The sequence below is a fragment of the Lagopus muta genome, chromosome 1, assembly GCF_023343835.1.
Source record: "Lagopus muta isolate bLagMut1 chromosome 1, bLagMut1 primary, whole genome shotgun sequence".
Classification (NCBI taxonomy): Eukaryota; Metazoa; Chordata; class Aves; order Galliformes; family Phasianidae; genus Lagopus; species Lagopus muta.
The window spans coordinates 114,801,761-114,828,463 of record NC_064433.1 but is presented as its reverse complement, the minus strand read 5'-3'; the positions used below and the strand labels follow the sequence as shown (position 1 = coordinate 114,828,463).

At 42.5% G+C, this 26,703-nt stretch overlaps 1 protein-coding gene across 1 annotated transcript in view; it reads left to right on the top strand.

The window, feature by feature from the left end:
* Positions 1-6,057: 6,057 nt before the first annotated feature.
* Positions 6,058-26,703, top strand: part of LOC125686137 (maestro heat-like repeat-containing protein family member 1) — a 33,422-nt gene continuing 12,776 nt past the window's right edge. Inside the window, exons 1-4 of the mRNA XM_048929827.1 lie at positions 6,058-6,310; positions 6,566-6,685; positions 25,120-25,186; positions 25,402-25,479. Of these exons, the coding sequence (XP_048785784.1) occupies positions 6,149-6,310; positions 6,566-6,685; positions 25,120-25,186; positions 25,402-25,479 (427 nt within the window). The 5' untranslated portion in view covers positions 6,058-6,148. The remainder of the gene's footprint in view (positions 6,311-6,565; positions 6,686-25,119; positions 25,187-25,401; positions 25,480-26,703) is intronic.

Sequence of the window (26,703 nt, the reverse complement as noted above, 5' to 3'; positions counted from 1 at the left end):
TAAAAGTATTACAATATTTGTTGTCAACGGCTTTTCAGCTCTGTCTTTGAAAACGTAGCATTTCTTGTGCTTTCATTTAAGATTAAAGCTAAGCTGAAGGCCACTAAACAAACTAGCATGAACAAGGTCAGACATGACTTAAAAAAAAAAAAGAAAAAAAAAAACACAACACAATGATAATCAGAGCAGGGAGACAGACTCCTTCATTGTGTTCAAATAGCAGCAAGTAAAACTATATAAAAAGGATGAGTTTACCATTCAAAAATCACTGTGTAGGAACAATCTGCAATACACTGTTTCATATTTTCTTAGGACCAAGCTGTGACTGTGCCAGAAGTTTGAAATGAAGGGCAACATGCATAAGTACCATTACATTAGCAGCTAAAGAGCAAATTGGTGACCCCAATCATGTCAGAGCAGCATCACTGCTACTTCTCCAGGCAAGGAGCCAGAATGTCCTAGATGATGTCCCCCTTCCCACAGCAGCATCCTTGCTCTGACCAGTGCCCCAGAGCAAGGGAAGAAGCCAGAAATCAGCACTTCTCACATGCTTGCTGCTCTGGGGCCACTTGTCCTGCTTGAGCATCTCTGTGTATGCGTGTACACTAACTTGTAAGCAACCAACCAGCCATAAGCCTGGCAAATGCTGGTTTTATTCAATATAATGTGATAATTGTTTTTGTTTCTGTTTTGTTTTGTTTTTGTGATGATCAGTAGCCATCATTAATAGAACTCTTTCTATTTTTCATTTTTCCATAACTATTAATTTCCTTTCCATCACCTAGCCAAATGGTGGCACATTTCATTTTAAAGTATCGTGGGTTAAAGTTCAATGAAGACCTGATAAATACTTCAACAGAAAGTTGTGTGCAGTACTAAATAATGTCTGGAATTCTAGAAAGGGAGAACGTATTATCTGTGGTATTGAATTTCTTTGCCTGGAGGAATAATTTATCACATGGGATGGGAGTGTCATTTTGATTGTACCAATTCCTAAATGCTGCAGAAGAATCATAATGTGAGATGCAGTTCATTAAACCAGGGATTTGGGTTTTTTTGTTGTTTGTTTGTTTTAATGAAAAGAAAATCAATGGAATTTGTAGCATTTGGTCTGGCTTTTGCAAGATAAGTAGAAAACAATTACCATATGTAAACAGTTGGAGAAAAGCTTGCAACCAAGATTCATCAGTCTTGCAGCATTTCTGAAAGTGTCAGTAGTGACTGAAAAGTAAGCTGTTTTGAGGAGAATATTTTAAGTGCAGAGCTCTTCTGCATATCAGGTCACTTGTCTATGTGCCAGAAAATAGATTTGAGGATCTAACTTTGGGCGATCACACTTGAAAGTACAATGGAAAATCAATCTTGAAGTAAATTGCTTCTCCATTTGTACAGTTGCATCTAATTTTCAGTGTGGGCACACTTTTCCTTGAATAAGCTGTCTTGTTTATCTGACAGCTCTTGTTTATTGATTTCCATGCCAGAAAAGAGTTGCAACTATACTGGTAGGTCTGTGCATAATTTCTGTCAGGACAATAGCAGAGTAAAGCTATGAATTTGGAATAAAGGAAGCTGTGTTTGTAAAACACAGTTTTGGCAGTGAAAGTGTGATTCTCTGGGAAGTCCTGCTGGCTGGAGTGCACTGGAGACTGCATTTCTTGCCACTTCAAACTCAAAACATAAGCTAGCAAAGAACATTTCTGTGCATAAGCAGAAGGACTGACTCCTCCATAGCTTAGAAAGGGCAGGGCATGAGGAACTCCCAAGGCAATGTCTTCAAACAAACTTATGTTTTACATGGCCTACATAGGTGGGGAAACATCCTGAAGGGTGCTGTAAAGGATGGAATGTTGGGCTTAACCTTCTCCGATCCTTTGGGGAAAGGATAAATACCTTTCTGGGAGCTCATTCAGAAGCATCTGTGACCTGCAGCAGGTGGAGGCCAAGGTTGGCCCCATTCCTTGGTGGCTGCTGGTAGGGGCTGCCCAGGGCTTTGTTCTCAGCTCAACCAGTCAAGGCTTGAGCAACCTGAGTCAATGCCCCAAGCATTCTGCTCTAAGCAGGAGTTCCAGTCAGACAGCCTCCTGGACTAAGATATTTCAGGACTGCGCAGTAAGTCAGTTCCAGAGAAAGAAAAATGGGAATCAGCTGCTTGCCTTCTTCCCCTTACCTCCACTATAAGTGGGCTAAAGTGATGTGCAAGCAATTGCTTAAGGCTCAGGAGATAATCCTGACCTATAAAAAGTGCTTACACAGTAAGTACTTTTCTTCACGTATTTCTTTCTCAGCCTCATAAGCAGGGCCTGAATGCTCTTCGTATCCTTAAAATTCTCAAAAGTTATCAGTAACATTTTAATCTTCTTATTTATGTCCAGTGGAGTACTGAGAATTGTGTATTCTCAGTAGTTGACTGGAGTAAACATCATTGAAGCCATATTTCAAACCTCAGCACTTGGGACTGCCAAGAAAAAAGATCTTAAGGGAGTGTCTTAATTTTATTTTATTTTTTAATGATCACAAAAGACTTTAAAAGCATCTTATAATAAATACCACTGCTACAGGTGTGATACTACTACACCAACTTCCACTTCATCTCATAACTCCAAATAGTGTGTTGCTATTCCAGACACCAGCAGGTTTTGCATTCTGATTTATATTGCTCTCCTTCTGTGTTAACAGCATGGCTGTGGCCCTGAGAGGCACCTAATTGTGCTGCATGGGTTAGATGTTAAGGGCAGCGTAAACAGGAATTGGTGCTGATTCCCATTTGCTGTGGCTTTCCACTGAGATGTGAACTTCTGACTTACTACAGAAGTGATGTTCTGTAGGTTAGTGGCATTGTAGGAGTCACAGTGCTCTAACAGTGTTTCACTGCTAGAGGGATACTGGAAATACACCTTTCCTGGAGGCAGAACTCCTCAGAGGACCTTGTGCTATAGTAAATAACGGGCATACTGCAGACGTCAGGCTTTATAACTGAAATATATGACATCAAGCTTCCGTTTCAAGCAATTCTTATAGCTACAGATGTGTTCTTGACTGTGCCATACCCGCTACGTAAAACTTTAGGTGCGCTGTTCTCCTTAATGATGGCAGCAAAGCACAATTCTTACAGAAAGGGTATTATTTACAAAAAAAAAAAAAAAAAAAACAAAAAAAAAAACAGGAGTTCTATGAATGAAAGCCCACACTATGCTGAAAATACACCTTCTATCTTTAAAATAATAAACATAATCTTACTATCCATTTTCAAATTACCAATTAAAATCAATTGATATTCTCAAGTTTTTGCTGATTTCAGGAAGTTTATCAGAAGACTATAGTTTGTTAATTCTTGTTTTTCTTTTTTTTTTTTTTTTGTTTGTTTTTAAATTTAAGACATCTGACATCTTTCCAGCTGAGGAAATTTTAGATTACTAAGGAAGGATAATGTTGTCCTCTGCTGCTAATCTGTGCAGAAAAGTACTTGATTATTTTATCATTTGTGAGGTTTTCTAAATTTGTAAGTAGAGAGGTTTTGAATGACACATAAAGTGACACTTGCTCTTTCTTGCTCTTTCTTAATCCAAATAACCTGGGTTTGCAATGACAGCGTAGCTCTTCTCTTTCTCATTATTAAACCAAAATTAATTGAGTTGGAGACTATGTACATCTTCCCTTGATTCTTTCACTGCCACATTCATGAAGATATTCCCTCTGCATTCTGCTCTGACTAGGACATACATTCATAGAATGGCACTTTCACCAAGTCTTGCCATCTAAATGTCATAGAATCACAGAATCATAGAATGGCTTGAGTTGAAAAGGACCACGGTGATCATCTAGTTTCAATGCCCCTGCCACAGGCAGGGGCGCCAACCACTAGGCCAGGCTGTCCAGAGCCACATCCAGCCTGGTCTTAAATGCATCCAGGCACAGGGCATCCACAATGTCCTCGGGCAGCCTGTTCCAGCATGTCACCACCCTCTCAATGAAAAACTTACTCCTAATATCTAACCTAAATCTTCATTGTCTTAGTTTAAAACCATCCCCCCTTGTTCCATACTATCAATCCATTACCCCTCCTGTTTATACACTCCCTTCAAGTATTGGAAGGCCACAGTGAGGTCTCCCCAGAGCTTCTCTTCTCTAAGCTAAACAATCCCAGTTCCCTCAACCTTTCTACATAGGAGAGGTGCTCCAGCCCTCTGATCATCTTAGTGGCCCTCCTCTGGACCCAGTCCAAGACCTCAGTGTCTTTCTTCTGCTGAGGTTTGGATGCAGTGCTCCAGATGGGGCTTCACAAGGGCTGAATAGAAAGGGACAATCACCTCTCTCTCCCTCCTGGCCACCCCTTTTTTTAATGCAGCCCAGGATATAGTTGGCCCTCTGGGCTGCAAGCACATACTGCTGGCTCATGTCCAGCTTCTTGTCAGCCCAGACTCCCAAAATATTCATAAACATTTATGTGACCCTTCCCTTAGTCCTCTTTTCCCCAAGCAGACCCAGGTTACTCAGTTTTCACAGAACCATAGAATAACAGAATGGATTTGGTTGGAAGGGACCCAATTTATCAAGTTCCAACCTCCCTGCCCCAAGCAGGGACACCAACCTCTAGATCGGGTACTAGACCAGGCTGCCCAGTGTCAGATCCAACCCTGTCTGGAACTCCAGGGACGAAGCACCCACAGTCTTTCTGGGCAGCCAGCTCCAACGACTCACAACTCTTTCTGTTAAGCACTTCCCCTTGCATCCAACCTAAACCTTCACTTCTCGAGCTTAAAACCATGCTCTCTTGTCTTATCACTGATTACTGGGCCAGGTGAGGAGTGGCCAGACCCTGAGCATTGCTTGTGCTGGCGAGTGCCAGCCCCTCAGCAGGGGGCTTGGGACAGCCCTTGCTCCTTGCCCTGCTGCAGACTCTCAGGGGCGCTCTTTTATCTTGTGGTTTTTTTTTTGTTTGTTTTGTTTTCTCCTTATTTTTATTTTTATTTTTAAATTAATTATACATTTTGTTGTTGTTGTTGTTTTGTTTTTTCAGTTGTGAAACAATGGCTGGAAGGAGTCAAGCTTCACTTGTGCTCTGGAAAGCAATGCCCCTGGCCTGCTATAGAGAAAGAGCAGATTTATGAGAATCTTTTCCAGCTCTTCTGCCCTGTGGTGTGGAACTTGCAGGACTGCAAGGAGGAAAAGGTGAGCACTGCTGCATTCCCAAGCCCAGAATGGCAGCTGGGGCATCCATGCCAGCAGTCCTATCTGTGCCTAGTGGGCTGAGAGCAGAGGGATGACGAGAGGGAGTGGGATGGCTCTGCAAAGGGCCCCAAGCTGGCTCTGTGCTCAGGGCTGGATCTGCCTGCCAGGAAACAGCCACATGTCACAGCACTGTGGCAGGGAGAGCTGGGGATGAGAGTGTGGGGAAAACGCGCCTGCCCTCATCCCCAGAGCAAGCCCATCTCCTGCTGAGGAGGCGGGAAGCCCTTGGAGAAAGAAGGAAGGCCAGTTGTGTGGCAGCCCTGGGTCTGCTCGGCACTCTGGCTTGCTCTGATGGTCAGTACCACGGGTTGGGACTTCCAGGGATTCCTTTTGCCATCTAAATTGTGCCTCCATTCATGCTTCTGTGAATCTGTTGCAGAGCCCGCAATGACAGAGAAGCTGCTGCAGGTTGTGGAGGCTGTGCAGTGTGTGTGCAGTGATCCCAGGACCCAGATGAGCTGATTTGGGAAAGGAAAGAGCTGTTGGGGTGGTAGGGAGACCCTTTCCCTTGGGGCAGAGGCTGGTGAGGCTGTGCGAGCCTGTGCTGTACATGGAAAGTGCACAGCCTGGTGCTAAGGCCTGGCCTCCACCAGGGGCCAAGGCTTCTCCTCTGCTCTTGTTGTCTCTGTGCATGCCAAAAGGGCAAAAAAAAAGATAAAAAATCAAATCCACAATTGACCGCTGGCAGGTGAGGAGGGCCATTCTGCACTTCATCAAGGATGAGAGCTTACAGGACTGTGCACAGTGGGAGCACCGTCTGCTAAAGGTACAGCATTGTTGGGAGGCGTGGTGCAGAGAAGTGCTTGCCTGCCTCAGGGAGTCCCATGCCCATACAAGCCAGGGAGGGAATGCTGGGGGGAACTGGCAGAGGGACTGTTGTTTGAGGCACCTCTCCCCAGAAGGCTGCAGCGACTTGGGAATGTGGGAAGAGGCAAAGGGCAAAGGAACATTGGCTTTTCCTGTTCTCCAACAGTTTGTGAGGGCATCACTGGACATCATGGAGGACGAGGCCTGGACCATGGCCCTGAGCTGCGAGCTGAGCCGGCAGCTGAGCAGCTCTGCCAGCAGCTCTGGAGAAAAGGTAGGTCTCCCCCAGTCTCCCCAACTGGGGCTGGGGCTGAGGCTGTTGCCCTGCCCACACAGACTGCTCACACTGCTTCCACGGCCTGCGTTCCCCAGGGGACCTTTGCCTGCAAACTGCTTGGGGGCTGGCTACAGCTCAGCCCTTCAGCTGCTCTCAGCGACTCCCAGGGAGCGTGGGTCCTTCCCACTTGTCCCTCTGCCAGCAGGTCAGGCTGCTGCCACATCCCAGCTTATTCCTTCCCTTCCCACGCAGACCTTCCTGTACAAGGCTCTGGGGACCGTTCTGGGAGCTTGTAAGGAAGTCCTCCATGTGCAAGAGAAGCTGCTGCAGCACCTGGAGGGGGCAAATGCAGAGGAGCCATCTGAGGCCCAGGTGAGCTCTCCTCCCAGATTCTGCCAGCATCCCCGCTCTGTCCCTGGGGCAGAGGGCTTCTCCTGGCCCTGCTCCAGGCCTTTCCATCTCCTCCCCGCTGCTGCTTCCCTCAAGTGAGGACCAGCCTGGCCACTGTGGCTGGCCGCGCTGATGGGTTCAGGCCTGCGCCAACTGCCCCTCGTTCTTTTGTGCAGGGAATGATCTCTCTTGTCAGCCATGCTGCTGACAGCAACTTCCACACAGTCCTGGACACACTCACCGTGTTTGCGTCCAGGCTGTGCAGAGGCCAGAGAGGGAGGATTTCCAGGTGCAAGAAGGTAAAGTGCTATGGGTTTCCATCTTGGCATTCTTCTGCCTTATTTTCACAGCAGCTCCTGCCCTGGGAGCCCAGGTGCACCGCAGGGCACTGGGGGCTGCTGAGCGAGTGTCTCAAGGCATTTCTCCCCTCACAGATGGAGCTGGACAGCACGAGAGCTCAGGCTACACGCAGCGCTCTCGTCTTTGCCCATGGCATGACCATGAACTGGTCTGCAAGGGGAGCATACTTCCCACAGCAGAACTTGTGTCTGCATGCAGATGGGCATTTCCACAGGATGCCAAAACCCCTGCTGTGGGTATGTTGTGTCTCCTGCAGAATGTCTTCCGAACACATGCCTTGCCAAAGCAGGTTACTTTGTTGTTCACACTCAGAGCTCTTCCTGTGTTTTGACTTAGAGGTACAAGTCTGTTTCTCTCTGAAATCTTGGAGAATTCCCTTCAGCCTAGCCAGGTGGTTTAACATGAGTCCTCTCACTCCCGTTCGCTTATATTTCTACTTCCAACTCTGCTTGTGTCATGTGTATTTCTTTATCTGGCTGCTTACTTATTTTTTGCACCCTCTTTCATGGTATGTTTCCATTTCCTTGCATTTGCAGACGAAGAGCAAGTCCTGCAGCGCCCATCTCTCTCCACATCAGATGACGCATTCTATTCTTGCCTGCCCCCCTGTCATTTCTCTGTGCCTCCTTCTTCCTTGGCCTTTCTGTGTGCAGCAGGTTGAGGCCAGCTGCCTCTCTAGCAGCACCCTTCCAGATCATCTCTGCCTGATGCTCACGCTCTCTTTCACCCCTCTCATTCTCATTCTTTCTCTTTCGCTTCACTCATCCTTGCCCCTGCTGTGTACATGCCTGCATGCCACGCTGGCAGCAGGTGATGGCCAATGCTGAAGGTGCTGATGTTTCACCACTGCACATCACCTCCCCTTCCACAACAGCTGTTTTACTTGTTGTTTGTGACATTTCCAAAGTCCCATATGAATCTTACAGAGATGAGGTAGTGCTGGGTTATGCGGTGAAAGACTGCTGTCTCCCAGACATGGAAGGACCAGAGACCCATGGGCTGGGGAACTCTAGCCCTTCCCTGTGCTGTCACAGGAGGTGACTAGCCTCATAGCTGTGGGCCCCTGCAAGGGGCTGGGGAAAGGCTCTAAAGGCACCTTTGACCACCTTTCTTCACCCCAATCATTGCTTGGGATGTAGAATAGAGCACCTTGAAATCTCAACATGAAGGAGGAACCACAGGTTGGAGAAGAAGGAATAATGGATAGAAGGGGAGTTACCCTTGGTGAAGCCCTATTGGTTACCACCAATCACCTTGTCTTTATTTTCCATGTGCCTTAGTATGGCCTTCAGGAGGATCTGCTCCATGGTCTTGCCAGGCACAGAGACGAGGCTGTCTGGCCTGTGGTTCCCTGGATCTTCTTTTTTTGCTTTCTTGAAAATGGGGGTTATATTTCCCCTTTTCCAGTCAGGGGGAACTTCAATACACTTCCATGACCTCTGAAATACGATGCAGAGCAGCTTGGCAACTTCATCCACCAGTTCTCTGAGGACTTGTTGAGTCTGCAAGGGCTCTGCAGTGGCACCTCAGGCTTGCAGGCAGGCTTCCCCCTCTTGCTAGTCTTTCTCATGGCAATTTTTCATTTCTGGTTACTGCTTATACTACTGGATACATCAGTGGGGGAGTTGGGGCTGTCTGGCTCCAGACTGTGCATTCAATGCAGACTGCACATGAATCTGTCTGACTCTCTCTACCTGATGGCACGCAGCTCTGTTGTCTCGGTGTTTCCCTGGTGGAGGAAGCCACACACCGCCTCCTACCTTGAGATTGCTTGCTCCGGCTCTGGCTGGGCTGGCTCCGAGGCAGCTGCTCTCGGTGAGTGAGTCATGATGGAAACAGAACTGCACGGTAATGCCAGAGGGGAACGGCAGCAGACCTGCGCCAGGACACTGAAACTGTGCAAGGGCCATGGCGCTCTGCGGAGAAGGACTGCCTCTGAGCACAGGGACAACCCACTCTGTCAGAAGGGGCCCTCGGTGCCAGAGAGACGCAATTCGTGAACCAGAGGGAGGGAGATGATACAGCTGGCCACCAGTTACCAGCTTTCATTTCACATCGCGGCTGCTGAAGTGCTTTTGAGGACTGTGGGTGCCTGCAGGCAACGGAAAATGGGGAAATCATGGAAACACAGGGGCTGGAAAAGACCTCGAAACATCACTGAGTCCAATCCCTGTGCTAAGCAGGAACCCTGCAACAGGTGGCACAGCTAGCTGTCCAGATGGGTCTTGAATATCTCCATAGAAGGAGACTCCACAACCTCTCCGGACAGCCTGTTCCAGTGCTCCATCACCCTTACCATAAAGAAGTTCTCCTGTGTGTTAGTATGGAACTTCCTATGTACAAGATTTAGGCCATTACTCCTTGTGCTTTTGCTACACACCATCAAGAAGAGCCTGGCCTCATCCATTTGCCTCCCACCTCCCTCGAGATCAAAGAATCATAGAATGGCCTGGCTTGAAAAGGTCCTCAAAGATCATCTAGTTTCAACCTCCCTGCTATGTGCAGGACTGCCAACCACCAGACCAGGCTGCCCAGAGCCACATCCTGCCTGGCCTTGAATGCCTCCAGGGATGGAGCATCCACAACCTCCTTGGGCAATGTGACTCCTTTGTATTAGTGTGAAACCACCCCCCCTTGTACTACCACTATCAATGCATGTAAACACTCGTTACCCCTCCTGTTTATGTGCTTCAAGTACTGGAAGGCCACAATGAGGCCTCCCCAGAGCCTTCTCCAAGCTAAACAAGCCCAGTTCCCTCAGCCTTTTCTTTATGCACTAATTGTCTGCTGAAGATCAAGAACTCCTGTCATGGTCCCGGTCCATCAAAGAATGTTAAGTACATGCTTAAAGTGAGCATTTTCTTCTTACCTGATTCACTGGAGTGTGGAACAGAAAGAATGAAATTTCCATTTAGTAAGTAGCTCTTTAGACTACTAAGCTGGAGGTCTGTCTGAAACCAAACAAACAATTTCTGCTGCTAGAAGTCTTGCTCTGGGTATGCTACAGCTATGCTTAAAAACCTTGTAGAGTGAATCATAGAATCATAGAATCATAGAATCACCAAGGTTGGAAAAGACCTAAAATATCATCCAGTCCAACCATTCACCTATTCCCAATAGCTCCCACTAAACCATGTCCCTCAACACAACATCCAGCCTGTGTTTCCATGATTTCCCCATTTTCCGTTGCCTGCAGGCACCCACAGTCCTCAAAAGCACTTCAGCAGCTGCGATGTGAAATGAAAGCTGGTAACTGGTGGCCAGCTGTATCATCTCCCTCCCTCTGGTTCACGAATTGCGTCTCTCTGGCACCGAGGGCCCCTTCTGACAGTGGGTTGTCCCTGTGCTCAGAGGCAGTCCTCCGCAGAGCGCCACGGCCCTTGCGCGGCTTCAGTGTCCTGGCACAGGTCTGCTGCCGTTCCCCTCTGGCATTACCGTGCAGTTCTGTTTCCATCATGACTCACTCACCGAGAGCAGCTGCCTCGGAGCCAGCCCAGCCAGAGCCGGAGCAAGCAATCTCAAGGTAGGAGGCAGTGTGTGGCTTCTCCACACATTCTCCAAATTACTGTTATGTCACTAGAATCCATACAAAATATATAGAAGGAAGGTAAGTTGTCTTGAACTTCAAGACACTAAAGGCATTCCTGAAAGATCCCCAAATCTATTGTTTTTCATAGTGCAATTGATTTGGAAAAAAAAAAAAGAACCTATTAAATCCAGCCATACAAAAACACAGTAAACAGGCATTTATAGATGGCAAATACCATGATTTAACCTCACATATACATATTATTTTTGTCAAAAACATGTTAAGGACATGCATGAAGCATTTTAAAGGGGAACAATGATATTAAACATTCATATTTAAGGGAAATTCTTTTTAACAATCAGGCGTGTGAATGTGCTTTTCTTAAAAAAAAATCACTGAGGTTTGTCTGGTGGTGTGATGCTGTGAGAACATGCATTAAGCAATAAGATATGACATAGAGCGCAGTCCTGAAGGCTAAAATATGACTAAAAGTGCAGTATGAGTCACAAGGCTGAAGGAATAGAGATTTCAGTTCGTGGAGTAAGGCAGTCATCTCCTGAAAATGGACTGCCTAAAGTGACTTACGATTATTGTACAAATATGGAAGAAATGTAATGCTACCATTAACTACAGATTCTCATATCTCAAGTCCCTTTATTAGCTAGTTGAAGGTAAGCACACGCAATAGAAGCTATTGCCTGAGCTCTGAAGCTCTGTATGTTGGCCCTGTCTCAGGCCATTATTATAAACAACTTATTTGGCAACTGAATTGCTAGCGCTTCATGGCTGGAGTTTTTCAGAGACATGTCTTACAGTGTAGTAAAGCTCTTCTAGGCTTACTGGAGATACAACTAATTAAGCTCTGAAGCAGAGCAGGAGCTCCATAGCACAACTTAGGTGTCCAGGAGATGCCTGGCAAGGACCAGCACAAATACCTCTACAAGCCAGGGTTCATAGTTTACTTGCAGTTTCCAACTCAGCTGACATAACAGTTTCATCACTGTTGCACTATCAGTAAAGAGGTATAACCAAGACTGTATCTACATATTTACTGAGAAGTATAAATTCCAGTTGTTCAATTGTTTAAAATTCCCTAATATTTGAAATCTAATGGCTTAATTCAGCAGGATTCTCCATATTTTCCACTGTTACATAAACTGTGTTCTTTTGGACACAAAGTCAATGGTAATTAATGTCTAAACTGTAGTTCAAATATGTTATTTATCAGAAAAATCATAAAATCATAAATCAAAAATTCAAATTCGGGCTTAAGATCTGGAACCAGGCCAAAGCTACAGTCTTATTTTTATTTCATTCCAATGACATGAGACTTAATGCAGTTCCTCATTTAAAAAAGAAAAACAACCTGACACCAAACTATAATCAAGAAGATATCAATAAGTGACAGTCAGCTGTAACTCAGAAAATCAGAGGTATTGTTTTTTTTCCTCTTGAATCATGACTTTTCAGAATGTTCAGAATGTTCTTCTATGTTCTAAATTGATATAGAAATCTAATAAGATGGAGTTTCATATTTATTTCAGTATTTTGAATTCCATTTCTTATTCCTGTGTGACAAGTTCACATTTTGGTGTATAGAAAAAGTTAGTTTTTATTTATGAACTTTTCTTAATTTATAGAGTTATCAGTGTGCTGCACTTACCTGCAAGTAACCTGCAGGTTAATTCATAGTTGAAACAGATTCCCTGAGATATACTACTTCAAAAGAACAGAAGTTAACACTTGCCCCACTCATGAATAGTTCTTTTAAAACAACATAAGCAGCTTCCAAGGGGAAACTTCTGTGTATGATTAAGCAGATTATAGAAGCATTCTAAAGCTGAAATATAAAGCAAAGATTTTGCCAAGCCTACAGTTCTGCAAAACCAGTTAATGTAATAACTTCATAAAATCCCAAATATCTAGAAAGACCAGATGGAAGCAAAGATGTGGGCCTTCTCCAGAAGGAAACCAGAGACTCTATCATGAGGAATATGGGAGAAAGCTGAGGTGCTCAGTGACTTCTTTGCCTCAGTCTTCACCGGCTGGGGCTCTAGGCACACCATCCAAGCTACAGAAAGCAAAGGTAAGAACTCAGAGAAGGTAGACCAGCCTACTGTAAGTGAAAATCAGTTTTGAGACCATCTAAAGAAACTGAAGGTGCACAAGTTCATGGGACCCGATGAGATCCATCCCTGGATTCTGAGCGACATGGCAGCCTGGTGAAATTTCCACTGATGGGAGAAGGGAAAACATAACCCTCATTTTTAAGAAAGGCAAAAAGAAGATCCAGGGAATTACAGCTCAGTCAGTCTCTTCTCTGTTCCTGGCAAGATCATGGAGCAGATTCTTTCCTGAAGGCCATACTGAGGTACTGGAAAATAAAGACAAGGTGAATGGTGGTAACCAATGTGGCTTCACCAAGGGCAAGTCATGCCTGACAAACTTGGTGGCCCTTTATGATGGAGTTAAAGCATCAGTGGATAAAGGAAGAGCGACTGACATCATCTACCTGGACTTGTGCAAAGCATTTGACACCGTCTCACGTGACATCCTGGTTGCCAAATTGGAGAAAAATGGACTTGATGGATGGACCACTCACTGGATAAGGAATTGGCCGGATGGTTACATTCATAGAGTTGCAGTCAATGTCTCAGTGTCCAAGCGGAGACAGGTGATGAGTGGCATTCCTCAGGGATTGGTGCTGGGACTGGTGTTATTTAACATCTTTGTAGGTTACATGGACAGTGTGGTCAAATGAACCCTCAGCAAGTTTGCAGATGACACCAAACTTAGTGGTGCAGTTGGCACACAAGAGTGAAGGGATGCTATCCAGAGGGAATTGGATAGGCTTGAGAGGTGGGCCCAGGCCAATCTTCAACTTCCTTGAAGTTCAGCGAGGCCAAGTGCAAGGTCCTGCATCTGGGTCGGGGCAATCCCAAGCACATATATAGTTTGAACAGAGAATGGCTCAAGAGCAGCTCTGAGGAGAAGTATTTGGGGGTGTCTCTTGATGAATGATTCAATGTGAGCCAGAAATGTGCACTTACAACCCAGAAGGCCAACCATACCCTGAGTTGCATCAAGAGAAGGGTGACCAGCAGGTCAAGGGAGGTGATTCTGCCTCTGTACTCTGCTCTCATGAGACACCACCTGGAGTACTGCATCCAGTCTGGGGGCCCCAACACAAAAAGATAATGGAGACTTGAGAAGAGAAGGTTCTGGGGGGATCTTACAACAGCCTTCCAGTACCTGAAGGGGGCTGACAAGAAAGCTGGGGAGGAACTTTTTTATATATGAGCACGTAGCAACAGGACGAGGGGAAATGGTTTTAAACTGAAAGAAGGTATATTTAGACTAGATATTAGGAAGAAACTCATTACCGTGAGGGTAGTGAGACAGTGGAACAGGTTGCCCAGAGAGGTTGTGGATGTGACCATTCTTTTCCTGTAATCTGTTGACTTTAACTGCACTATCATAGCTAACGTCTGCAATGCGCCGTTTCTTAGGCTGCTCTGATGAAAAGACATCAGGCTTCTCTTATTCACATCTCATGTTAGAAGCCTATTTTGCCTTCAAGAACACAATGTAAGGCATTTACAGTTTTACAGACAAAATGGTCTTAATGAAAAGTTAATTACATTTGAAGTGCTTAAGAATCAAAAGAAATAGAAGTGAGAAATAGTAAGAATAATAATTCACAGAAATGTCTTCCATCTCTGCTTGCTTTCACCCTTGTATTTGGTTGTAATGGATAAAATTACATTCAAAACAGCTTATGCTTCAGACTCAACAGCACACTCCCGAGCTCATGCGCAGATTTCCAAGAGCCTGTGCCTTTCCTTCACTGTCTTTATTCTCTTATCCATCTTGTTTCTCCTCTCACTGCTCCTGTTATTACCAGACATTTTGTGCTTAAAGATCTCTATTTTCTACTGTATTTTTCTCTACAAAAGTTTTCAATTTAAAAAGAAGAAAATGTATCTTTTTAAAAAGCAATGTGTAATAGTATAGCAGGCAAGCTTCCTATTCAGCCAGAAGTAGCCATATTTCTAGAATAAGTTAAGCACATTTTTTTCTCTAAATTTTGCTTAATTTACAATCAAACTTGTTTGAGCTTCAGAAATAGATGTAATTTATGTTGTGGATGTGTGTAGTAATGGAAATAAAGATGAAAAATAGGTATGAAAAATGTACTCATAGGTATGAAATATGGTGCTCAGTGGCTACATGAGGAGAGTTATCCCTAAGAAAATAGAGAATTAAAGCTACTGTTTTCCTATAAAAAGGCAAAAATAGAAAGGTGCTTTGTGCTGAACTGAAAGACCAACCATGACGTTGCAATGCCTGAAAACACAAGAAGGAAGTACATCAGGCAATTCCTGCATGTTCAAATACTGTGCTGGAATACAGGGGGGTAGGACTGTCATTGGGTTGGCACTGAATTGGATAAACAGAAAAGCTGAGGAAGTGTTTAGAGAGAGACTATGTTAGTGACTTGAGGTCCATGAAGATATCTGTTGCAGAAAAGAGAATAGTGTGATATTTAATGTGTGATGAACACACTTCTGGAAGCCTGTATTTGCTGTCCCAATGTAATTCACAGAAGGGATCAAGTTCAGAAATGCTTTAACCATCTGCATGTATGAAATTTATAAAAGGCTGTGCATGTGCACTGTAAAGTGTTTGTGTCCACAAACTGGGAAAGGTTGTCTTGAATTAACAGACTCTGTAGTGCTTGTCCATGTGAAAGGAAAGAATAGCTTTTCCTGCTGCAAGGAATCTCTTGCATTAAGGTAGAAAATCAAGTTCAACTGTCAGAGTGATCCACTCCACTCCATTTTTAATCTTTGTTGTCATTTTTTACTCTGTAGGATCAACAGCTATTATTACGATGGCTCTTCAACCATTCGTGGAATGCACTTAGTTTTTATGTGCCTCCAGAAATTACATGCTTGCATTAAGATTTTTTAATTACTCAAATCATTAGAAATGCATTGAGGATCTTCCTGTTTATGTTCCACCCCTGCAGACAGTCAAGGTCAGGCTGGATGGGGCTCTGAGCACTCTCATCTAGCTGTAAGTGCCCAGGTTTGTTGCAGGGAGGTAGGACCAGCCTTTAAAGGTCCATTTCTACTCAAACGATTCTATGATTCCATGGTTTTCACAAACCATCTCTTCATATTGTAATGAAGTACAGACTTGGGATATGTACGCTGTCTTCCTGTATTGTACAAGAAGGCCATCATTCCTGTACAGAGGCCATCATAGGTACTATTTTCTCTTCTTTTAGTATGTCCCCTTTCTTCATCCAAATATACTATTAGTCCTTTTTGCCATTAATTCTTTCACATGTTGTCTCTGTCCAACATAACCTCATAAGCACTGTTCTGCGTTCTTTGTTTTTATGCTCTGGCTTCCTCGGTTATGAGCAACCACACTTCCTTGGTAATGAGCAACATAAGTAACCCAGGCAGCCTTATATGAACAACCTGCCTCTTTTTATTTACTTAAGTACCATTTTCATGTTTGTGACATTGACAGCCAATATCAGCAGGGTTTTCTATTTTCTTCCCATTAAAGCCCTGAATAATGCAAGGACAGTCATCTTGTGTGGGAAGCCTTGAGATGGACTCCTCTTCAGTGGACAAGTGCAGCTAGAGAGCCAGACACTGACCTATACCTGTGTTATGTGACATGATCTCAAATTCTGTCTCTCACTTTGCAAAGATGTTTTCATTCTCTTTCAGAAAATAAGTTAGAGATGCATTAAGCCCTAAGCTTAGTTGGCTTAATACTGAACATAAAATCGAAAAGTAACATAGGACAAAATCATTGTCTTTAAGGTCAAATCACTCAACTCTCTGTATCATCTGAATATATTGCAGCCCCATAACTTCCCAGATCAAATATTACGAAATGAAAGGATTATCTTATTTTTATGATGTCAGGAATCTTTCAACAAGAAGACTTGTCCTAAGGCAATAGCCTTTGCTTTGTTATCTCTGCAGGTATGAATGTGTGTGTTCTCCCACTACCTTGTCTGAATAACATAGACTGCTGTAGTTACTGTAGTTAACAATGTTAACCAATCCAAATGTAACTGAAGGATTAAAATGTATGCTACTTGTGTGAAGGACAATCTGTACCTTAGGATTTTTTAAAGAGCTGGTAGTAGGGAAGGTGTTATAAAAATAAAAAAAATAAAAAAATAAAATTAAATGTGTATTTTTCTCTATTGTGCTGTATCTGTTTTTTGTCAAAATGAATCTTGCTGATCTTGGTTTCAAGGTTTCTATTCTGTGTGCTTTTAAACCAAGGTCAAGCAGTAGGCAGCAGAGGAACCTTGAAGGTGTCATTGACTAGAAATACATAAGCTTTATAGCTACACCACTAATTATTTATCATTCATAAAAAGAAATATAGATGGGCAAAATGATACACACAGATACTTCCGTAGCTGTGTGCACACCAGAATGTCAAAGTACAGATGCTTAAGGGTATTTGGCAGTGCATGTGAGTATAGGTGCATGTTCATGAGTCAGTACAAATGTCTGTATGATTACATGCATTCTTTTTCTGTGTCTAGAATGAAACTGCTTTTGTATGTGCTGCAGTGCTCACACATACAGTCTAATAAGCCTGAGAAATCTGTGAAGGGAAAAAATTATTTAATAAAGCTGTCTGTCTAGTATGATTATAAACTACTACATGTTTTTTCAAGGGTAACCTTGAAGCTCTTTCTCTTCATTAAAAATAAAGCCCTTGAAATGAGGCCTTACACCTGAGAAGGCAGACATCTTTTTTTGAGTGGAAAAAATAGGGTTTATTTTAGTAAATCGGGCAAGGATTCCTTGTTTTGTTCTTCCTTAAATTTGTGATTAACATGAAGAAAAGGGTACAATATTCTTGTACACATGAACAGTAAGTTGTGACTTCTCATACATCGTCTGTTTAATTTGTATTTAAAGCAGAGTGTATGAGAATGCTTAATGTATATTCACATGTAGACAAATAGAGTTTATTTGATGTAAGACTTCTGTGACTTCTGAAAGGCAGAGAGCTTTGTTTTTGCCAGACAGAAACAATGCAGAATTACATGCGGGAATCTCAGGAGAAATATTTTTGCATAAAGACAAACCTTCTTGCCCAAGTGTCACCCTTTGCCCATCCTACCAGCTCAGGGGCTCTGCCCAACCTTCTGGACAGGCAGCCTCAATGGCATAGTATATGCTATAACCTTGTCTCCTAAGTTTTCCAGCCCTGGTCAGTGTTGAAGTACACCATACTTCAACCATCAGCGGTGGGTCCAGATCTCTCTCCCTCCTTCTTTGCGCCCTGGCACAAAGACCAACTGAAGCTACGGTGGGCAACTGGAGCTAGGAAGTGGGAAGTGCACCTTCTAGCCCCATGGCTTGGATATTCCTGCAAGGACTTGCTGCCAGCACATTTTCTAAACTAGCAAGTAACACAAATAGCGGGGCTGAAACAGTTGACACTGAGCACCTGACAAACATACCACTGGCATATTTGAGGAGATTATGCCAGACAGCGTTACTCTGTCTTCATGGATTAAATGACCATTAGTAGCTGAAGGAGCCTTTATACACACCAGGAGAGCATCTGCCATTCACCTTCCTGAAAGAATATATTTCATGTCCTCCAAGACTGTTTGCTGATGTGAGGCGCAGTAATTGGAGATAGAAAAGCAGTCCTGATTCAAACTGAAACAATGAAGTAGACGTGTGGTCATTTCATAGGTGTAGCAAGTTGACACGCTTGATGAAGTATGGAAAAGTACTCAAATTTTGCAGATGCATTTTTCATAAGAAAAACACTGTATTTGAAAGGACAAATGAGTTTGATCCAAAGAGTACATGGCATTTTTAATCAAACTGCTACAAAGCATTGAATTAATACTGACCAAGTCAAGACTCTGGGAGAAATAAATCCATTAATAAATTTCCTTCCTTTCTTTAATGTGTGACTGAAAATATCTGAGTTCATCCAGCAAAGTTGTCCCTGATTTTGGCAAACCCAGAGTTCATGGATGTGCTAGGAAATAATGACTTCCCCTGCTTTCCCTGGAAATAAAAATTAAGACATAACTTCTCTTTAAAAACAATAGATATCCAGATTAGATCACACTGCAGCACGGAACTTTCTTTCTTCGTCCCCTCTAAAGGACTTCAGAAGATAAAGGTTGGCTCCCAAAGTTTTTCCTTTCCACAATATGTATATGCATTTGTCAGCCTTTAGAGCTGTGTCACACTTTAGTACCTTTCTCCAAGTTCTTTCTCTCTGATAAGAATGACACTTCTACCTTTGTTTTCATTACCACTTCCCAGGTTTTTGTTACTTTACCCATTTGCTGCTTGCTCTTCTATCATGTTTCCAGGGCAGAGAGTCTCTGGGATAATGTTCCAGTTGTTGGTATGGACAAGAAAACCTTCATATTTTTAAGACTGATACATGATTTCTGCAGGATGGTGACAAAGGACAGTCTTCTGCAGACTGTCCTTTGCAGGCATGATGTTACTTTGCCCAATTTTTGCTATAAGCCAAAATCTGTATTGTCTGTCACTTTCATACAAGCATCAGTGTGGCAGTGACCCTTCCAGCAGTCAGCCTTCTTAGTTTAAGGACCAGTGGAGCTAGCCAGGTTCTGGACTGCAGAGCAAAATTTTAAAGCAATGTTTCATCAACATGTGTCAACTGCAAAAAAATGTAGATGCTAAAAAGCCCCCTTAGTTCTGTGTTTTTGAGCCCTCAGTGGTGTTTAAAATAGTACCTCACCAGTGTCATTTGGTCTTTCCTTCCATTTTCCATCAGAGTAACAGAAGCAGATCTGATAGAACAGCTTTATTCAACGCGTCCTGACCTAGATTTGGAGGCTGCACAATATAATGAGCTGTCGACATCTTCTGGATCATGGGATTTGCAAATGTGCAGCAGTTTCAGACTAGTTTCAGGAGGAAATGGTTATTTCTTCATAGCAGCTCTACAAAATAAAGGGCTTGTTTTGCTGTTCATGCTGTCCTGTGCCAACCACAGCAAAGCAGACAAAACTCCAGCTTCTGCTTGTCATAGTTTCGTGAAAATGAAAGAATTTTATTCATGAAAAAAAAAAAAAAGGAAGGGAAAAAATATTTTTGAAACCCCCTAAAGAAATATTTTTCAGTGTTCTTCCCAAAGTAAAAACCAGGAAAAATTAAATTTGAGACTATGCATTTTCTTTCCTTTTCAGGGTATTTACTTGTGGTCCATAGTGTATGTAGGGCTGTGAGAGAGGCACACAAGTATCAGTATGTTTATTTAGCCTTTGAGGGGGGGGAACTGATGAAATTTTGCATGCAAGGACTAATTACTTATAGCTGAGTGTATGGTACAAGTAAGGAATTAAATTTCACTGTAATGTTTCCCTGCTTTGGGATACACCTCTTGTTTTGTTTGGTTTGTTATTGTTGTTGTTTGGGGTTTTTTTTTTTGTATCCTTTTATAGACTTCACTTCAACCTTTACTTCAGCTTTTTTTCAAGATGAGTCTGGATTTTCCTAATGAGGATTTTTCCTATCTACTCAGCTCCCCAAAATACTAGATTATAACAAATGAGATTCCCTCAGCACGGCCAATCTTAGATATGCAAACAGATTTAAGTTAATGGTGGGAGATGAACCAGATTAGGTTTAAAAAATTGCAGTTTGATGTATTAATTTGAGAGAAGGAGAGGTTTCGAATGCTAAACTACTTGCAAAATTCAGCACATACTGAATAATTATTTACGTTGATCTACAGATACATTTCAAAACAGTGCTTTCTTAGAGTGGAAAGCTCCACTTACCTCTGTTTGTGATTTTGTTATTTCCTGAGTAGGTCCTATGCTTTAGCCTTTTTCCAGCATTGTTTTATCTTCTCTTAGCACACTACATGTTTGACACTGCAGACTTTGTATCCTGTGAACAAGCTGAAGCATGATTTTGCATAATGATTTGCAAAGGGAAAACTACTCAAATTTTTATCAGAAATGGGTTTTCAGCATCCACAGGGAGCACGTCTAATCCAGTGCTTTCTCTACAGGCCTTCTCCTTTTATGCACCAACAGCATCTGTAATGGAAATGAGACTGCTAACTCCTACATTTAGGTGGAGAAGATGGGAGAGGAGAATGAATCCACAAGACAGTTTCATTAGTCAAAAGGCAACTGGATTTATACAGGCTTTACAAAGCTTTTTAAAGTGATCATTGAGCTTGTTAATATCTTGCACTGCTAACTGGGAGTGGATATATGACATCTGTGCTGCCATGAATACTGTGGGATTTTCTGAGCATCAGTTCTGCCATTGTTAACACTGCAGACAAACTGCAGTTGCAGACACAAGGTCATTCTAATCCTGGGTATAAATGTCAATGCATCAGATTAATGAGATTTGTTGGGCATGCCTCCTCTTGACGTGCCTTTGCTCACAAAAATATCCTTACTTCTCAATGCTTTTTCCTTCCTGCTGACTAACCACATTCCTTTCTTTTATTGTCCTTCATGTCCTCCCATGGAGCAGCAGTACTCCACGCTGCTGCACACTGCCTGAGGAGTGAGGAGCTGCACAGCTCCATCACAAGGGGCCCTGGCAACAGTGGCCTCCTGGCTGAGCCCTCACCCTGCCTCTTCCCTTCTGAGGCTTCCACGCCTCCTGAGCCACTGCAGCATCTTCACATCTGCTCTGCTTGTCTCCAAGAAATTAAATCATGGTAGTTGGATAAGTGTAAAATGAAATGCAATCTGATAGTGGATAATTCTGCTGTCATTAGCCTGTTTGTGGTTGGTTGCTTTTTTTTATTTCCCAGTCATACAGAAATAAACAAAAGTCTTGCTACTGAAATCAGTGAGGGCCACATCTGGCTTTGTGTTTTTATTTCTATTGTGGGAACTGCAATTTCTGTAAAATCTCACTCTATAAAGTATATTGATGGATTTTTCCAGTACAGGAGTACCCATGAATGACAGAACTGTGAAATGATGCAGCGAGGCTGGAATCTGATTCTACATTTGCTGAAAAATTGAGTCAAGCAAAAAAGATCATATGTTTTAATTAATGCAAACTAAATCAATATTTTTCTGATGACAATTTATATACATTGTACTGTAATTCTGGTTCCCTCAGAGTTCCAAGAGGAATTATAGAGGGCCTTGAAAAATCCTTATTAACAGTTTTATTTCTCCAAGGTATTTAATTCAGGCTTTTTAATACTTTCTTTGACTTTTCCTTTTTCTTTTCTGTGTGGATAGTTAATAATGCTCCTAAAACTGATTTTTGGGACACTACACTTTTAACCTTTCTCTTGATCCTAAAAAGCAGCTTAATCTTATTCCGTGTTTACAGAAGCCATCCTGGAGCTCACAGACAACAGCCTCAACTCCCCAGTTTAGTAATGTACATACTTATGCACTACACTGCCACTAGAGAAACGTAGTCAGAGTGAACTAAAACACACAACAGAGATTACCAAGCATTTGACACTGCCTATGCCTGGGGCTTAATCAAGGTCATATGAAATTTAAGTTGCAGAAAAATCTCTGTTCACATATCAAGTAGTCAAAAAACTTACATCTCTCCCAGGTTTATTTCCAGTAAGCTTCGTATTTTTTGTACATTCGAAAAAATTGCAGTTAAGCAACAAACACATGTGCGGTTTATACCATCCAGCATTGGTATTTAGCAGAAAGAATTTTGATCAGCAAATGGGCCTCTATTTTCTCTTATATTATGTAATATTGTGGGGGAAGAAAAAAAAAATAGAAAAGGTTGCTATTTAAATAGATTAAAAAAAACAAAGCCTTGGAGTTCTGGGACATTGACTTGTGTTGTCACTATTTTGTTACCCCAGCTGTATTTCAGTGTAAGTTCTGGCCCTGGACCGCTCTCCCAGCAATGCCCATCTGGACAGCCTCATGCCCAGGGGCAGGTTCCACATCAGGCCAACCAGCACATCACAACATCCAGCCATCCTTTCCTACCTCCTGTGCTGCTTCACTGCTCCCCATCCCCAGAGTGAGCTGCATGCTGTGGTTTTCCTTTGAAGAAGTGCACTCCAGGGAGGCCAACCTGTCCCACTGACATTTTCTGCCTGCTGCCCTGCTGTATCATGCTCTGCAGGCTCTGGGTCCTTGAGGTACAATTATTCTTTCTTAACTCTTCTAGCAGCAAATCTCTAGAATCATCATTACTTGCAAATGCAGACAAGCATCTCTCTGCTTATTTCCTTCTTATCAAACAGTGAGATGTATCCCTTTTATTACAAATAAATGCAAATATTTATTACCGATGTGTGCACCCATTATTATTGTTCTCCTGATTAATGCTGTCTCTGAGGCAATGGCATGTGAAATATTGCTTATAGCATCTCCAAGTAGATGCAAAACTGCTCTTAAAATGTTCTTCGCAGAGTTTAATACAAAGAGCAAAAATAAATAATGTCAGGCCCTTGCCAGGATCTGCCCATTTTAAACTTTTCAATGGCACAAATCATCATTAATGAAGCACTTAACATTACACTCTCGACAGCATAGTATAAAAATTACTGCAGTCATCCGAAGGATGAGAAGAAACATGGCAGATAACTTCTGGAGGGGAAAGATTTATACTCTTTTAACAAAACTTTATGGGTTCAAGTTTACATTACAATAAAGGAAGGGGGTAATGTTTATCTCTTAAAAGCTTTGGGGGGAGAAATTTGGAAGGAAACTGCCATATTTTTTTATTTTTTTTTTCCAAATGAATGGAAGAAAGATCAGGGAGCAAGGTCTCAGCAGTAGTGCAATCTGGTTTGCATCATCAGCTATTCTGATATAAAATACAGTGGTTGGAGTCATAGAACATGAAATTTATATTACAATGCAGAATAAAGTAAATTATATTATGTCAGTCCTCTTGGTACATAGTTTTAGCCATTGTTCATTCCAAAAAATAGCTGATGGTAAGCTAAACAGTTGGTACCTCTTGCTTCTTTCCTGTTTGTTTGTAAAAGCAGAACACCATGCTGTTTGCACTAAATTATGCCTAGAAAATAACCTCAGGATCATATACCAGTGTGATGCAGAGTGGAACAAACCAATCCTGTTTGTGATATAGGCTGTGAGGAGAGCCTGGGTGAGAGCTGCAGAGCCAAGGCCTCACTTGCTGCCACTGAGGCCAGTAGCAGCGATGTGGCCAGGCCTTGAGGCACCATGTCTGGCACCATGATAGAGGTCTGCCCCATCTCCACGGCCCCTTGGTGGCTCCAGAGCCTGCCAAAGGGAGAGAGAAAAAGGTCTATAGGTGGTCATCAGAATTTGTCTTCAGAGGACGGCAAAGACAGAAAGGACTGAGGAACAATTTAGCAAAAACGTGATTAAAAAATTTCAGCGTTGCATTTGCAATCTATTTTTAACAGAATCAGCAGAGGGAAGGGGTCGTGTTTGGCTTCATTTTGTAATGCATGTAGCTAGAAATAAAAGAGTTTTGTCATCCTGATCTTGTAAAGATAACACCTAAGGCCTGAAATTCAACCTGTCAGCTTTTCAGGAAGAACATTTACTCTTGTTATTGAATTCAACATATTGCAATGAATCACTTCTCAACTAATGTTAAATTATTTTCTCAATCTTAATTTACTTCACTGAAAATTTGGGATTTCCCCTTGATATCTGAGGCAAAAATATTTCTAAATTTAATCCTACTTCATTTTCTGTCCAAGAGTCTGATTTATTTAAAGCCTGTTTGTTTTGTTTCGCCCTTTCCCTAAGTCAGCATCATTCACTACCAAATTTATCTTACTGCTTGCAGAGAACAGATTGTCTTTGGGGAATGACCATAAGGATCTTAAAAAATCTTCTCTGCTCCCTGTATTCCATACAACAGTTCTCTAGAGCATCATAGATTCTCCCAAATGTTTCTGTGCAGAAATAACAAATAGCAGCAAGAAAAGTAATAGAAAACTGTATGGTTTTCACATGCTGCTAACCAGGGATGGTATTAAAGAAGGCCTAAACTTGTTCCTAGATCAATGTTTTGCTGTTACTTGTATTATAAATAATATCTAAATATCTGTTGAGTTCTTAATCTTTATGACAGTGCCTCAGTAGGAAAATCTGAATGTTTTTAGCGCAAGATTCTAGGAAATGTGTGGCCAAAATGTCATGCAGAATTGAAATAATTTGTTGCTTTCCTTTTACCCACTCATTTTTCTCACCACACAGAAAGGGTCAATTGTTCCTCCAGTATGCTGGGTTGTTTTTTTTTTCCAAATTAGAATATTTTAGGCAAATTTTTGTGTACAACACAGTTCATCTTAACATCCATGAAGTCACCCTCCAGAAAAAAAGTCTGCTACAAATAAGTCTGCCCACTATTTTGCTATAAAATGCTTTCACGTGACCCATTTTCCTCTAGGATTCCCAATGGTTGCTGTGAGAAAAAAAGACAATCCTGAGCTCCTGTTAAAATGTGTCCATGTGCTTATTACTACTTTTTTTTTTTTTTTTTTAATACAGAGCATGCATTTCTCAGAACAGATGCTGAAGAAGATGTATTTGTTATCACGGAGGAAGATTTTCAAAGGTAAAAATAGGAGTTAAGTGCCTCTGAATATTAGTAAGAGGTTGGTAGACACCATCTACATCTCTTTTGATTAACATAATGACGTGGTGGGAAAGAACAAAAAGTAGTTCGGTCTCTAAGTATCTGCTTTTTAAGTGGTCTTCCAAACCAGCCTCTTTTTATTGAGAATTATTATCCCCAGGGATCTCCTCAATTTTTCTGTATCTTTTCCACAGATTCAAGTCTTCGATTTGACTCACCTGTCCATTTAAGCAATACCGTCTGGTTGGGGCTGGAAAAGCAGGTTAAGTCTGGTGAGTGCAAAGTTTGATAGCCAGGGCAGTCTCCTGGAATACTGTTGTTTTTTTCTCCCACCTGTTGGAAGTTATTTTGCATCCCTCTTGTTCCTGCACCCAGTGCCCAAACAGCTCTTTAGTATTTAATCAAGATAGCAGCAGAATTGGGTACTCTCAGTGCCCTGATATTACCATCATGATGTAATCATATCTCATGCTAGCCCTGACTGTGGTCAGTGGTAATTGTACAAGGATACTTATTTTAAGAGGAAAATCTGACTGAGCACTGAGTGTTGTCACTGCATGCTACCAGAGCCAGCCTATTTAGCTTGGAAGGACTCTGAAAATACAAACAGTACTTTGATATTTGTCCCTTTTTTGATGTATGACAGCTTGACTGTATTCAGCGAATCTACTGAATACCTACTGTGTAAAAAGCAGGCTATACAAAAGAAATACATGATAACACACTGCCTGGAAGGTATTCAGGGACCAAACAGTGCCTGCGTAAGTAGCTCCTGAGCAGCTACTGTAAAATCTGGCAGATGCAGAAAACTTATGAAATTGTCAAACCCTGAAATGAGTATTAGCATTTCTTTGCCTCGCTGCTCTGAACATCAGAAAAATATTTTCAGAGAGGCTGCAGCACACTCTCAGAATGCTCTCCAAAACCTTATCCATCTGCTGCAGGACGTGCAGCCCTGGCAGCGTGGCTGTGTGAGTGCCAGGGGCCCTTCACCTGTCCTCACCTGATCCTCACTGCCATGGCTGTCCAGAGGTGGCTCATCTGTGGCTGAGCATCCATGCTGAGACACGCGGAGGCAAAAGGGAGGGATAAAGCTGTGCATGCTCCAAGGCTGGAAAAGCCAAGCACACAGTGAAAGCTCCCAGTTTGGTGTGTTTTTTTTTTAATGAAAGAGATGTGATTCTTGTAACTATTACTTGACACTTGCAGTTCTTTTGTGGAAGTCAGATTAATCGTTACCACTGATTATTTTCCATTTTGTTTGAAGTTCAACTTATTCACAAAGAAAGCAACTAACCTAATGGGAAATAGTCATGGCTGATCATTTGATCTGGAAAGAGATCATTAACACACATTTGGGGAATCATTAGCAAAGGTGAGAGGCATCTTTGGTAGCCTGGAGAAAAGATTGAACACAGCTCAGCTAAGTCTTACATTAGCTCCTGTCGCAGTGACTTGAGTCATACTCTGTCTGCCTTTATTAGATGTAGCTGTTA